General features: G+C 46.9%; 1 protein-coding gene across 1 annotated transcript in view; it reads left to right on the top strand.

Annotated features, from left to right (window-relative positions):
- The window catches only part of SEL1L3 (SEL1L family member 3), a 100,474-nt gene that overhangs the window by 56,484 nt on the left and 28,799 nt on the right, over window positions 1–15,191 (top strand). Inside the window, exons 12-14 of the mRNA XM_081245986.1 lie at window positions 6,412–6,531; window positions 8,904–9,044; window positions 12,719–12,781. Of these exons, the coding sequence (XP_081102112.1) occupies window positions 6,412–6,531; window positions 8,904–9,044; window positions 12,719–12,781 (324 nt within the window). The remainder of the gene's footprint in view (window positions 1–6,411; window positions 6,532–8,903; window positions 9,045–12,718; window positions 12,782–15,191) is intronic.

Genomic DNA, 15,191 nt, shown 5'->3' on the forward strand with positions numbered 1-15,191 from the left:
TTCTTGAGAATTTAAGCAGGTGGCATACATTGATTTAAATGTCCTTTTGTTGAGAGATCTATTAATTCACCAGCAGCACATAACAAATGAGGAGATATGGAAAGCCAGACCCCTAATTAACAAACCAAGGATCCGTCAGTAACTTCTTTCTTGATTCTTGTTTCATTTTCTCTTTTATGTAACTCGTGGTTCCCATCAACTTCATCTTCTTTATTCATAATCTTGCTTCATGTCACTTCTTTATGATTCAGGGGGACTCTGCTTCAGGTTAAAGAGAAAGAAGATGGTAGGGTTTTTTTTGATTTTTGGTTTGTTTTTGTGGCTTAATCACAAATGGATTCCTTTCATTCTCTTCACACCTCAGAATTTGCTCTTCTGAAAGGTTTGGTCCTCAGCCTTCTCTGTCTACACCTTCTAGAGGGCAGGTGGTCTCATCAACATCCCTGGTTTCAACTGCCCTCCACATACGGATGACATGCACATCTTATTCTCAGGCTGAGGTCTTTCTTAAAACCCCCGTCTGCAATCGTAACATACCACAAAGGGAACACACCACCTCCTCCTCTCTATTCCCCACAGACACCTCAACCAATGGCACCATTGTCCATGCCAGCAACGGGGGAGTCACCTTTGATCCCCCCATCAGCCTACCAGCTCTAATCCCCAACAGCGTTACATGCAGCTCTCCTTCATCATCTCCCCCCTGAGTGACTCTGACAGCCTCCTGTTCTACTCTGAGTTATGGAATGAATTGACCCTAAATTCATATGTTGAAGTCCTCACCCCCAGTACCTCAGAATGGGACACTGCATTTGGAGCTAGGACCTTTGAAGAGAGGATTAAGTTAAATGGAGTCATTAGTGGCCCTACTCCAGTATGACTGGTGTTCTTACAAGAAGAGGAGATTGGGACGTAGATGAAACAGGGGGACAGCCATGTGAGGACACAGCTAAGGAGAGGGGCCTCAGAAGAAACTAAACCTGCCACCATCTTGATCTTGGACTCCCAGCCTCCAGAAGCGTGAGAAAATTAATTTCTGTGGTTTAAGCCACGCAGTCTGTGGCGTTTTGTTATGGCAGTCCTGGCAAATGAATTCACCTCCTAACTGGCCTTTCTGTTGCCAGTCTTGTCCCTTCCCATTTTCTTCCCACGGAGGCCAAAGAGGGCAGTCAACAGTGGAGGTTCTCAACCTGACTGCACATCAGAATCACGTGGGGACTCAAAGAATACCTCTGCACAGGCTCCACCCCACAGTCTTATTGAAGTGACAGAGGGAGGGTCCAGGCATGCAATAGGCGTATATATGCCTATGTGCATGTGTGTATTTAAATAGCTCTTCAGATGGGCGTAATGTGCAGTCAGCGTTGAGAAGTACTGAGCCGGAAGCACTAGGTCCAGCTCATCACTTGGCATGGGAGATGTTCCTTGATCTGGTTTCTCTCTGCTTCCCCAACCTCAGCTCTCAGCGATTCCATGTTTGGCCTGCCCACCCTGGCAATGCCAAGCTTTTGGTCACACCATGCTGTCCACAATTCCTGGCCCTGCTCAGTCTCCTCTGCCTGGTTTGCTTTCTCCACTCCCACCCCCTTCCTTTTCCTGCCTCCTGACCCCCGCTCCTACTAGGATGCTGGGCTCAGACACCACCACCTCCTTGGATCTTCCCTTTGCTGCGCCGCCATGGCACCCGGGCACATCCCCGCCATTGCTCTATGATGGGTGCTGTGTACAGGTCTCGGAGCCAGCTCTCCCAGTAGACTGTGAGCTCCCTGAGACAGGCACCTTGTCTGGGTTCACGTCGGTGACCCCAGTGCCCAGCCCTGTGTTTGACATGTAGTTGGCACTCACTGTTTACTGATGGGATGGTGGACAGCATGAGAGTACTGAGTATCCAGTGATGAACACAAAGTGATCACGTCTCCTTGATTCTCTGCTGCTTTTTGATGCAACCAGTGTTCATTGTTGAGGGCAAGCTCCCAGGCACTTGGCTTTCAACTCTGCCCCTCTTGCATTCAGCACCACCTTTGTATGAGGAACACCCCGTTTGGGGAATCTTGGGTACTTGCTTCTCTGTCTCTCCATCATTACACCTGATATTCCTCCATTCTTACTTTAAAATCCCTAAAATGTTAAATTTCAACAAAGAAAACTTACCCCCCCCCATTGGAAGCCAAACATTATAGCTGATTTTTGTTGTTGTTGTTGTTGTACCCGGGCCTCTCACTGTTGTGGCTTCTCCCATTGCGGAGCACAGGCTCCGGACGTGCAAGCTCAGTGGCCATGGCTCACGGGCCCAGCCGCTCTGCGGCATGTGGGATCTTCCCGGACCGGGGCACGAACCCGTGTCCCCTGCATCGACAGGTGGACTCTCAACCACTGCGCCACCAGGGAAGCCCTATAGCTGATTTTAAACACCCTAAGAGGCAGGTTCCTCATGGTGGTGTCTACAGGCCCTGAAGGAAGGAGTGGTTTAAGTGTAGGCTCTGAAATTGCCCTGCTCCTGAGTTCCCAGGAGCACTGGCTGGAGCGTTATAGTTCACGACTTGAGAGGATGCAGATGCTCCAGAAAATGGGGGGCCGCTGAGAGGTTTTTCTCTCCAGGTCCAAATTCCAACACATCCTTCGCCCTCCCTACTCCCTCCCAGCTCTGCGCTCCGTCCTGCCTTTCCTGTGATTCATTGCAGACAGCTGATATGATGTGAACACTGCCCTTGCAGCCTATAGGCTGAGCAGAGAGAAAGGAAGTAAAGCGTATGAAGAGTCAGTGTCTGTGGGACAGTGTGATGCCTTCTCTGACACTGGGTCCAGGGGCATCTGAGGACTGTAGAGTCTCTGGACATTGGACCTCCTCTAACCTGGTCAGCCGGTTTTAACCCTACAGTATAGGCTATGAAACTGCTCATTCTAGAGACGTTGATTTTACAACACAGCAACAAAAGCAATCCACCTCCCCGGGAAGGCACAGAAGATTCCAGAACTGGTCAGTCTGGGACTCTGGGTCCCTGTCAGCTTCTCCCCAGCTCTGCCCCCCACCATGGTCCCCACCGTTCCTTCTCCACACTAAAGCTTCTTCTGGGATTGGTCCCTTTCCCATCTGAGGCATCATTCCCTGGTCTCAAAATGTTTGATGATGAACAACCCAACACCGCTCCCTTTTAGGGGTTGTTCCTTCATCAGATGTCTTCGTAGATGTTGGCTTTCACGGAAGGCCTTGGACATGTGGCTCTGACTGGTGCTGGATGCCACTCTGGGGACCCCAGAGCTGTGAAGACACAACCACCGGCCCAGGTGTGGCAGGCAGCTGTGGTGTGGCTCCAGGGCCAGTTTGCCTGGCTCAGGTCCCAGGTCTGCATTCACCGGGTGTAAAATCTTGGATAATCGCACTCACTTTTCTGTCTCTGCACAGCTTTTTCACCTGTAAACACTGCCATGACTGTCTGCACCTCACATAGCTTATAGCATGTATAAATTAATCGTATGATGTGTGTTGAGTGGACCTCAGCACACAATGTGGATGCTCTCAAATGTTTCCAGCCCCAGCGCTCCCTCCTCAAATCTGTCCCTTCCATCTTCAAAAGCACCGAATTCTCTTAGATAGATCTTCGTCCCCCCAGTGTACGGCTTTGAGCTGCACAAAACTGCAAATACCAGGAAGAGGGCTAACGTTCTAAACCGCTATCAGCTCTTTACATGATAGAATGAACTAAAGACCTAGAAGATGATGAGTTACCAGTCAGTCCTGAGAGCTTCCCATATGCCAGGTGCTCTGCTAAGATCTTCACAAACAATCTCATTTAATGCTCATGCAACTCTGTGAGGTCAGCACAAGTACTGTTCCCATTGTACAGATGGGGCAACTGAGACTCAGGGTAGCCAAAGAACTTGCCCAAAGTCGCACGGCAGATGAGTAATGCAGCCTAGATTTGAACCTGGATGTTACTAACTCTTCACACTATAAAAAATAATGGCTAATAGGTGGAGTGCTTTTGATGTAGCAGATACCATTCTAAGCTTCATTTTTATGGATATAGAAACTAAGGCTCAAATAAATAAAGTCAGTGGCCCAAGGCCCACAGGTAGTTAGTGGTGAGTTAGAATTCATGTCCACGGGGTCTGATGCGAAAAGTTGTGCTCTTAATGGCCCTGCCCTGCTGCAAAGCTCAATGGTACTACCCAGGGAAGCAGGAAGGGGCTGGGTCAGGAGACAGTGAGATAAAAGACTGGTTGCCCAGGTGCCCTGCAAACGTGGCCTTTGCCAAGACCCCTCTCACGACACTGTTATGGAGTTCATTATGTATAAGGGGAGACAATGAAACAGCCCCCATCTGCTTCTCCCAGATGTATGAGTCATTCACAGGGTGGTGCAGCTAGGTGAGGACTATGGACCCCACAGCCAGCCAGCCTGGGTTTGATTCCAAAGTTTGAAGAACATAGGTAAGTTACTTAACCTTTCTGGGCCTCAGTTTCCACATCTGTGAAATGGGGATATTGATGGTGAATGTCTTGTAAGGTTGCAAAGATGCAGTGAGTCATTCTGGGCCAAGCCGTTGGTCGCCGCACACAGTTCTCGCTGGTGATTATGATCTTACCACTGCCAGAGAGTAGCAGAAACACCTAAGAGTATAAATCCTTGCAGGATAGAAACTCTGGTTTCACGTGTTCTGTGTTTCATTCAAGTCCCATGACAAAGTTAAGGAAGAAGAAACAAAATAAGGAAAAGAAGGAAATTAACCCCAAATCAAAACACCCAAACTCTCCAGTTGAACAAAAAACTTCTAGCTGAGAATTCTATTGTTCTAGCAGCCTGAGCTTCAGCCCGGGATTCCAGAGCCTTCCCGCTAGAGGGCGACATCATGGGGGAGCCCATCAGAGCCTGTCTTTGTAGTCAGACCAACCTGGCTTCCAGGGCCAGCTCTACAGTGTGACCTTGAGTTCATGGTTTCACCTTCTGAGCTTCAGTTTCTTTACATATAAATTGAGGACACTGATATTTGGGCCACAGCCCTGCTGTGAGGATTAAATGAGAAAAACATTTGTTAAACACCCCGCACATACTTGGTTTCAGTCAAAGGTGGTGGGCATCATTATTCCAATTGTTGCTGTTTGCTGGGGGGCGTCTCAAGGTTAGACATCCAGCAGGAATTGATACCACTGGGTTCCTAGCTCTGTCCCCAAGTCTGTCCGCTACTGCCCCTGAGAGGGACCTTTGGCTCCACATGGCCACAGCTGGGTGACCCTCTCAGGAATGGGCTACAGGCTAGTGCTTGTGAATCCAAGTCATTTTCTTCACTGACAAACAGAAAGGGTCAGAAGGGAAATCAGGCCTGGCTCCTTGTTCTCTAAGGCTTCTTCCCAAATGCATGCAGATTCAATTTTTTCACCATCTGCTTGTGGCCTTGAAGCCCTTCCCAGGCGCTCCTGGTACTGTTAGATACCGTTCATCATGTATAAGGGGAGACTGTCAAACAACAAGGCCATTTTTTGGATAAACAGCCAAAATTTATACATAAAAATGAGTCTTGGGGCTTCCCTGGTGGCGCAGTGGTTGAGAGTCCGCCTGCCGATGCAGGGTACACGGACGGGTTCGTGCCCCGTTCCGGGAGGATCCCACATGCCGCGGAGCAGCTGGGCCCGTGAGCCATGGCCGCTGGGCCTGCGTGTCCGGAGGCTGTGCTCCGCAACGGGAGAGGCCACAACAGTGAGAGGCCTGCGTAGCGCAAAAAAAAAAAAAAAAAAAAAAAAAAAAAAAAAAAAGAGTCTTATTTTCTTCAAAGGAGGCAGATACCTGGGAGGCTGTGTGCAAATTCAAAACATTTTGTGAACTTTCCCTTGGATTCCTCTTTAGAGCCTCTGGCACATTCTTGCTCACATCCTCAGAGTTAATATGCCCTCCTCTTTTCAGTGTAGATTTCATTTTGAAATAGCCGAAAGATATCGGAGGCCGAGCCTGCTAAATAAAAAGGGTTGAGTCATGCAGGATACTGACACTTTGGGATAAAAAAATAATAAGGTTATACTTAGAAAATATTGATTTACTTTTTTTTGATGCCGTGTAATCTGACTCTGCAATCAGCAGCACAGAGGTGGACTTCTGAACCAGCTTGAGAGATGGAAGAGGAAGTGGAATAAATTTTGTCCTCCGAAGGAAAACACTTTGATAGGAACAAAAATACCCATTTAGATATAGGACATGTGATCCATTCATTTAAAAAAGAATTTGATCTCGTGGCTCTGTGGACACACCTCATATTTCAATTATTCATATGGTTTTTACTTGAGCAGTTGCTGCTTTAAGAACAATGTCATGCCTTTTGCATGCCCATATCATTTAGATATTTTCATTCTCCCTTCTTCTCCCCTCCTTCCCTCCCTCCCTTCCTTCCCTCCTTCTTTTCTTCCTTCCTTCCCTTTTAGGCATACGTTGAGACAATTAGACTAAAAGATGATGAAGTTCTCAAGGTACAAACCAAAGAAGATGGAGACGTCTTCATGTGGCTGAAGCATGAAGCTACTCGAGGCAATGCGGCGGCTCAGGTAAAAATGCATTCCACAGTTTTGGAAAGTCTCTCAGCCACGACAGACCAGGTTACACCATGATAGTAAAGTATCCCAAACCTAGTGGCTTAACACAACACCAGTGTACTGTTGTTCTCTGCTGTTCTCACTACATGTCCAATGGGGGTGGCATGGGCTGTGCTCTCATAGTCCCCTAGGAACCCAAGCTAACAGAGGCTTCACCAAAACATGCTTCCAAAGCCATTGCCGCAGGATGACGCTGCGACACATCACAGGCTGAGTCTTAACGCTTCTGCTCAGAAGGGGCACGAGTCATTTCTCACATTTCATTGGCCAAAGGAAGTCAGCTGGTCACTCTTGACTTGAGTGAGCCGGAAATGTAGTCCAACCGGACCCAGAGGAGAGAGAGAGCCATGATATTTATGATCAGTCCTAAGACTACCATCAGACATTTTAATGCATCAGATAGAAATAAAAAGAAGCATCTTGGAGTGCAGGAGAGATTAGGTGGGCATCAAGAAGGCCACAGAATCAGCTAGGAGAATAATAGAAACTCTGTGTTGCATGTAAGACCAAAAGGATCGACCTTGTCTCTTGAACATGTTTTGTCTTTTCGATAGACCTGTAAGAGGTACAAGAAAGGGCAGAGGGCTGGGAGGACCCCCCACCTCCGACCCCATCTGACTTCTTGCCCTGATTTCACTATGAAGAAAAGTCCTTGTGGGAGCCAGCTAAGTCTGATTGCACTGGAGGAAGGAAACCTCCTTCCCTAAGGATGGATTTAGCTTTTGCTTTGTGTTCCCAGTGAGCACAGTGTCAGGAAAAGCCTCTGCTCTGGGTCTGCCAAGCAGGCAGAAGACCAGAGATGGGAAAGAGAAAGAAAACCAAAGAACGCATTGACAAACAAACACTTCAGAGACCCTGTAGTAACGGGTCTCCCATCCCTCCTTAGAGGTCTTCCTAGCATCTCAGAAGATGCTTTCCTGGAAGTTATAAGGTTTTCTTTTGGGGGGTGGAGGATGGAAGAGAAGGAGATGAGAGGAGAAGTAGAAAGAAGGAAAGAAAATCAGGGCCCACAAGGGGCCAGAATGATAGCAATGTTGCCTGTGCCTCCGTCTTGGGCTCTGTCCCAGCCTGCAGTCTTTCTAGTTCAGGAAGGAATTCCAGTGCATAGTTCAGGAAATGCTGCTGCCAGATTTCATGGGTGCTCCAGAGCTTGTGTGAACATTCCTAACAAAGACACTTCTTCCCTCCTTCATTCAGCAAATCTTTGTTGCGTTGCTTCTATGAGTTTCTGTTGAGTTCTGCTGGGTAGGAGCTGGGGGCACAAGGGCAGACAAATAATGTCTTGAGATTCCTACACCAAAGACCCCCAGCTTCGATTGAGTCTAATGGTGGAGCCAGCCATGTAGACAGATGCTGGGATAGTGCTGTAGGGAGAGGCCCTGATATGGATGTGCACAGGCCTCCATGCTGTTCACTGGGCCAAGAGGACGCACAGTACCTCCCAAGGAGAGGGCATTTCACGAGAGGAAACAGTGTGGTTGTTGATCCATCAGCTCTGGCCTGGGCGCAATAGATTCCTTCACATACACACACACACACACACACCCCACACACACATACACACACACCCCACACACATACACACCCCCACCCCCACACACATACACACATGCACACACCACCCCCCACACATGTACACGCCACACACATACACACCCCACACAGATACACCCACCCACCCACATAAACACACACACACACACACCACACACATACATATGCACCCCACACACACCACCCACCCCTACCCCCACACACACACCCCCACACACATACACACACACATACCCCACACACATACACACATGCACACACCACCCACATACACACACAGACACCACCCACACCCCCCCACACACATACCCCACACACATACACACACACATACACCCCCACACACACACACCCCACACACATACACACACATGCCCCCCCACACACACACCCCCACACACCATGCACACACACCCCACACACATACACATACACAAACACACCCCACACACATACACATACACACACATACACACACACACACCCCACACACATACACCACACACACCCCACACACACACCCACACCCACACCCACACACACCCTGTCCACATACACACACAATTTCCAACTTGTGTTAATGACTTGTATTTACACCAGTTCATCTTCAGTGCTCTTGTACCCAGGAGGAAGATAACATGTGTCTACTTAAATCTTGGTTCTCAATATAAAAACATTTTAAACTAGGTTTGCCTTCCCCCCTTTTTAAAGTCTTGTTTATTAAGCATAACACAGGAAAGTCATTATTCTAAATTGCTATTGTCTTGAAGCAACGGTTGGCCCAGATGCTGTTCTGGGGCCAGCAAGGCGTGGCCAAGAACCCAGAAGCGGCTATTGAGTGGTACGCCAAGGGTGCCCTGGAGACTGAGGACCCCGCGTTAATATACGACTACGCCATCGTGTTATTTAAGGTAAGAATCACTCAATTTGTGCCAAAATTGCACAATTTCTATCAGACTTCCCAAGTGGTTTCCTGTAGGCATGCAGGCAATCAGGGAGCCTGTAACTGAAGAACCTTAGGACATGCTTCTGTCAGTCTGGATGGAAAGGGGTATTTGCTGAAAAGGCAAAGTCAGAAGCAGTTCCCTGGTCTCGTTTTTAATCATTTGTCTTAGGTTTGACACCTGGATTCTCTCTGCTTTTGCAAGAACTGACATTCTGGAGCAGGCACCCATATTTTACAGATTGGTACACGGCCAGCAGCCCCAAAGGTGCTGCAAGTTCTCTATCAGGCAGAGTTATCATTGAATTATAGCTAAGACCAAGTGCATGTTTGGGCTGGATCCCAACAGTCCCATTGATCGATACAAAGATCTTGGTTTTAAGCCAACAGGAGAGCAGTGGGACGGATGGGAAGTGCATTAGCCCAGGAGATAGAGGATGGAGTTCAAATCTCTCCTCTGCAACGGTTAGCTGCATCCTTGGACTTATCCGATCTCATGAGACACTGGTAATGACCACAGATGGAGTGAAATAACCTAAGGAAGGGGCTCCAAGAGCTGTAAAATGCTTTACAAAATAATAATATTTCACATTGATTGATGCAGTGCTTATTACTTGATGTACATGTATTAACACATTCAATCCTCGAGACAACTTTGCAAGGTAGGTATCACGGTGTATTATGATAGCTGTTTATATGTGTGGAGACAGAGGCTCAGAAAGGGTTTGTAACTTGCCCAAGGTTGAACAACTGATGTGTTTCAGACCTGGGACTGGAATGCTCTTCATCCCTGAATGCAGAGACATCAATTCACCAATCTTGGGAAAGCTGTTGGCTCTAGTAAGGAAACCCTTGGTCCCTATGTCCAGACCCAATGGAGGCAGCTGCCCACAAAGAGCGAGTGTCTTCAAACAAGGACGTGGATACACGTGGCTGGGCTCATCTCCAGAACCACAGCTGTGGCCGCTCACTAATTAACAACCATGACTCTTGCTACCTTTCTGGCCCTCCAAGTCTTAAAAACCTATTGGTTGTTATGGTTTCCAAGTTTAGAGCCCAGACTTTTTCTTTGTAGTCGTTAAATCAACATAGAGATGGTTTGACTCTTAGCTATATGCCAATGCATTCGTATATTTATATAATAAACACCCATTCTGGGTTGACAAAATGCCAGACTCTGTGCTAGATGGAGGGACATATGGATGCATGAGCCTCATCCCTGACCTCAGGGGTCTCAGATACTCGTGGGCAAGACAGAGGACTGAGACAGGCACAGAGGAGAGGCACCAGTCCACCAGAGTTGGGGCTGGCCACTGCCCAAAGTACAGAGAAGAAAAGGCATGACTCAGACATTACTTCTGCCCACCAGGAGCTTGAAATCTAGAGGGAAAGCAAAAGACATAAATAAATGATACGGGAGGTGACAGGATGTTTCTTCAGGGTCTGATTTCCCAAACCTTAAAGCTTTTTTGGTTTTCCTGCATTCTAAGTTATCTCTGAGTGGGAGGAAGGAAGCCCTTTATCTACATCTCAAGGCAGATTTTTACCTCTGGCCAAAGGTGTCTTTAAGTATTTTCAATGTAAAAAAAACCCATACAAAAAATGAACTTTCCAAACATGCAGAACGGCAACATGCTCTCGGCTTGTTGTCTTGTGTGGATATTCGGCTTATTGTATTCAAAGATGGCGCCATGATGACAGCTATAGTTTGTCCAAGATGGTCAGATACATCCCATTTCACATCCACATGAGGATGGAGCTTGGACTTTTACTGTAGCAACTGTCCTCCATGGATTCATTCAGTGGATGAAGTTATTGAGTACTTGCTATGCATCACGACTTTACACTTCTCTCACTTTACAACTTCCAATACTACTCAGACTTGTGCATAGTGTGTAGTCTTTGTGCAAGAACTCACCCCACTTCTGATTATATAATTACACTGGAAAATCCCTGGCCTAGAACTCAGAGTATCTGAGTTCTGGTTGCAGATCTAACTGTGAGGTTTTGGGTAAGTCAACCCCTCTGGGCCCCAGTTTTATTCCTTGAAAACAAAGAAGCTGGAGAAAAACTTTGAGTGCAACCAGGTTCTGACATTTCGTCATCCTGGTCGTTCTGTTGCTTTCCCCGAAATCCAAAAAGCTTGTCTCATTGCTTCCATCCAGTTACTACAAACAGCCTTCATGTCCTTTTGTCTTTCCTCTCCCTCTGTAATTAAACGAAGTAATGGTGCACTTCTGAAAAATATTTTCATCTTCCACTTTGCTTCAGCTCATCGGTTTTATGAAATAGGTAAGTTAAAATCGAGTAGAAACTCATTGTATGTAATTTAACCTTTATTTGGATTCACAGTTTTATTTTGGGTCCTGGAAAACTACAAAGACAGATTCTGCAGCATGTTTTCTGTATCCTGTAAGGAGGTTACGGATCATTATACTTTCTCAGCATGGGAATTAAAATACATAGGAGAAACTACAGCATGGCAGTTATAAACTTGGACTCTGGAGCCTGGGTTCACATCCTGCCTCTACTCCTTGCTCACTGTGTGATTCTGGGCAAGTTTCTCTGATGAGAAAGATAGCAGCACCCCGGCTGGGGTTGGGAGGATTTGATATGGCAGGAGAGTTCTTGGCCCATGTTAATTAACACAGGAATGTTTGCTAGTGCTCTCTTCATTTACTGTAGAGCTAAGAATTTAAATAGAGTTAATAGCTGTATTCATTGCAAAGCCCTCTAACATTATATCACATGTGACCCTGTCAAGCGCTGAGTCTGAGACCAGGAGGACTCCATGGGCTGTGTAGGTCAATAACAGACTCTAAGTGAGCTTGGAAGCATCAGGGTTTTCATCCGGCTCTTCTCACTTGCCATGTGCACGGTCAGCGCTATGTTGAGAGAGCCCTCAGGGTCACACCGCCCCCCCACCCCGCTCCACCCTCACACCCACCATTTTCCCATGTGGTCCTGCAGACACCCCAGCATGGTCCCACGGAGTTCTGCTCTTGTAACAAGAACTCCAAGGCCACATCTCTCTCTGTGATGCACAAACCACCTCTGCTGGAAAAACTTGATTTTGCTAGGGGACGCTTGTCAGTTTGGTAGCATCTGAGGGAACAGATTCTAAGGGGTCCTGTCTCCCTCACCACTGGCTCTCGAGCTGTTTCTGAAGCCACAGTGCTCCACCTTGGGGACTCCCACGAGGACGCTGGAAGGTTGCAAATGACAGGCTAATAACTCTTGACTGTCCGATGCAGATAAAGTTGTCTGTCTGCTCGCATATTAGGCAATCCCCAGAGAAACACAACCAGGATGACCAGACTCATTTAACCTTATTCATGGCTTCTCCCAACAGCACCTGCGGATTGACAGGAATGTGATTCCCTGGACCATCAATGGGGGATTTTTATGGATGCTAAGCTGGGAGGGTGAGGTTTATTGCCTCTCTTCTACAAATCTATGCAAAATAATGATGATGATGATGATGATGTAACAGCTCTGTATATAGAAATCAAGATTAGATTTTTAATTGAGAAGGCTTGGGCTTTAGTATCTTCTATTGAACACTGACAGATGGGTGTGATGGTTTTGCGTGCAACTCTGCGTTTATTTTCTTCGTGATCATTGCTGTTTATCATTGTTTAGGGTCAAGGAGTAAAAAAGAACAGACGGCTTGCCTTACAGCTGATGAAGAAAGCAGCTTCCAAGGTAACACTTGTGCATATTGTCAGAGGGAAACATTTCCGCCACACACACCCATACTCTTAAGTCGAGGAGAGTGAATGGCCAGCCTTCTGAAGAAGGTAGAAATGCAGTGGGGAGGGAGGGGTCGCTGGCATTGCAGTGATTAGTCATTTTTGAGCTACAACATATACAGAAACCTGCACAGTGAGGATGGCAAAATTCGAAAGCCAAACTCACTTTCCAGTCAATAGAATTCAGACCGATTTTGTTTGAAGGCTAAAATTATAATCAAGGGCTGCCCTAATAACAAGCAGCAGCAGGGGGGCTCTTTGAAACTGAATGGGTATAAATGCCATTGAATTAGGAAAACCTAAAGCCTGAATCCTCTAAGTTTAACCCTGTTGTGTCCAATGCTCATTTGCTTCTCCGTGCTTTAACAAAGGGGCTGTTTATCAAGTTTATTGCCGAGTTTAGGAATTATTTTCCTTTTGTCACTATTTACTCTTCAAAGTTGTCTTCAAGCCAACTAGTTTAAATATTGCACTACAGAATGGAGGTTATAATATCACCTGTGAGGGGACACACACACACACACGCACACGCATGCACACAGGCATGCATGCATACATATCCCTGCGTGCAAACCCCCAATGCATGCACATCCACACGTGCACACTCACATGTGCTTGCATACAGATTTGCAAATAAACGGATTGGTAGAAACCGTAATTTTACAACCTTGACAGGGCCCTTTATAGCCCTTCAGGCTCTTGAATGTGCCTCCCTCCCCAAGGCTGATAATATTTGCCCTATCAACAAAGACTCCTGAAGTAACCATGACGTTTTTTCTTCCTCAATTCCCTTTCTTTAGGGAGCTCAGAGTGTCTTTTTTTTCTGTAGAACAGGAAGTTGGAGCATGGAGTAAGAATGCCAAGAGGCTTTTTCTCCACCTGTGTGGTTTCTAGAGGACACGTGACCCAGGAGAAGGGAACCACTGAAGCTCATGCCAGCTCCTGACCCTGACACAGACTATAGAGCAGAAATAGAAAAGCAGCGTAATGGTGGTCATTGAGGGCATGGTTCCAGAGCATCCTAAAATGGGGAAGTAATGGGGGTTCCTGGCAGGTGTGAAATTTGCATCTCTTTAGCATGCTAGTGGTGAATTGTTTTCTAAGGTGCTTTATTCTGAATGTAGTTTTGGCAGAGCTGAGATGAATATTGGAGGAAATGCAGTTTTATGGCCTGGAATACTCGCATTCTTAAAAGCATTACATGATTCTCACCCATTCATTCTGCAGGGAGTTATTAAGCCCTTCCTCTTTGTCAGGCACTTGGTGAAGCACAGAGTTTGATTTTTGGAATTAGCTAAAAGTCACTTGGATACAGCTGGAAATGTCCGGAATAAGGTGTAAGCGTTAAGAAATAAAACAAGATTTCTTGTGGTGCTCCTGATCTGGGTCCAAATACAATTTCTAAAGGACATTCTGGGAATGTTTTGAGTGATGACAGGTACCTTTGAATAAACCAGTGTGTCTGGTGGTGAGCATTGCACAAGCCATTTTGATATGTATTCCGTACACTTATTCCAAAGCTGGTTATTGCCACTATATATGATGTGGTCTATTACTTCACGGAAATGCATTCATCCTGCAAATTCTCAGGAGGCCACCTTGCATCTGGTACCGTGCAAGGCTCAAGAAGAATGCCTCTATGACTGATCCTCGGCCCTGACACCATCCCAAGTGTTGACTATCTTGAGGGCCTACGAATCTGAACCCTACTCTTGATCCTCAGGGTGTAGGATTTGGATTCTGTTTTGTGTGTCATAGGCATTCAAAAGATGGCTTTCATTCATTGGTCAAGTATTTATTGAGCACTTACTCTACGCCAAGTACTAACATAGGTGCTTGGAATACAAAACAAAGATCCCTGCCCTCGTGGAGCATCTGTTCTAATGGGCCTTGTCAGTTTCTTTCTCCTGGTCTTCCTGGCACCTGGAGTCCAACGTGAAAAGTAGGAGGTAGAGCATTTTAGGAGTCGTTGCAGATTGAAAAGGCTTCAGGCTGGTATCTTGGCATCCATTATTGAGGGATACCTGTCCTTCACTTCTGAAAGGGGAGGCAAAAGAGATGTGGTTCCACACTTGGACCCTAACTTAACCTGTCTCACAGATGCAAGGGCACTCACTGTTTGCTTCTCCAGTCCTTTTCTCCCCTGCTTGTCCATGGCCTTGTGGATCTGGCAGGAAAGGGGGAATGAGAGCACCGAATGCCCAGGTTTGCACACTTACACCCCTGCAGGGCTCCTGAGCCTTCGTCAACCAGACTGGAGCAGGTGGGAGCATCTGGGGAGAGCAGAGGCAGGCCCCTGAGAGCATGAATCAGCAAGAACAAGGAGGCTTAAGACTAGACTCACATGAACCAGGCCTTCTGTG

The sequence above is a fragment of the Mesoplodon bidens genome, assembly GCF_964165515.1.
Source record: "Mesoplodon bidens genome assembly, chromosome: 1".
Lineage (NCBI taxonomy): Eukaryota > Metazoa > Chordata > Mammalia > Artiodactyla > Ziphiidae > Mesoplodon > Mesoplodon bidens.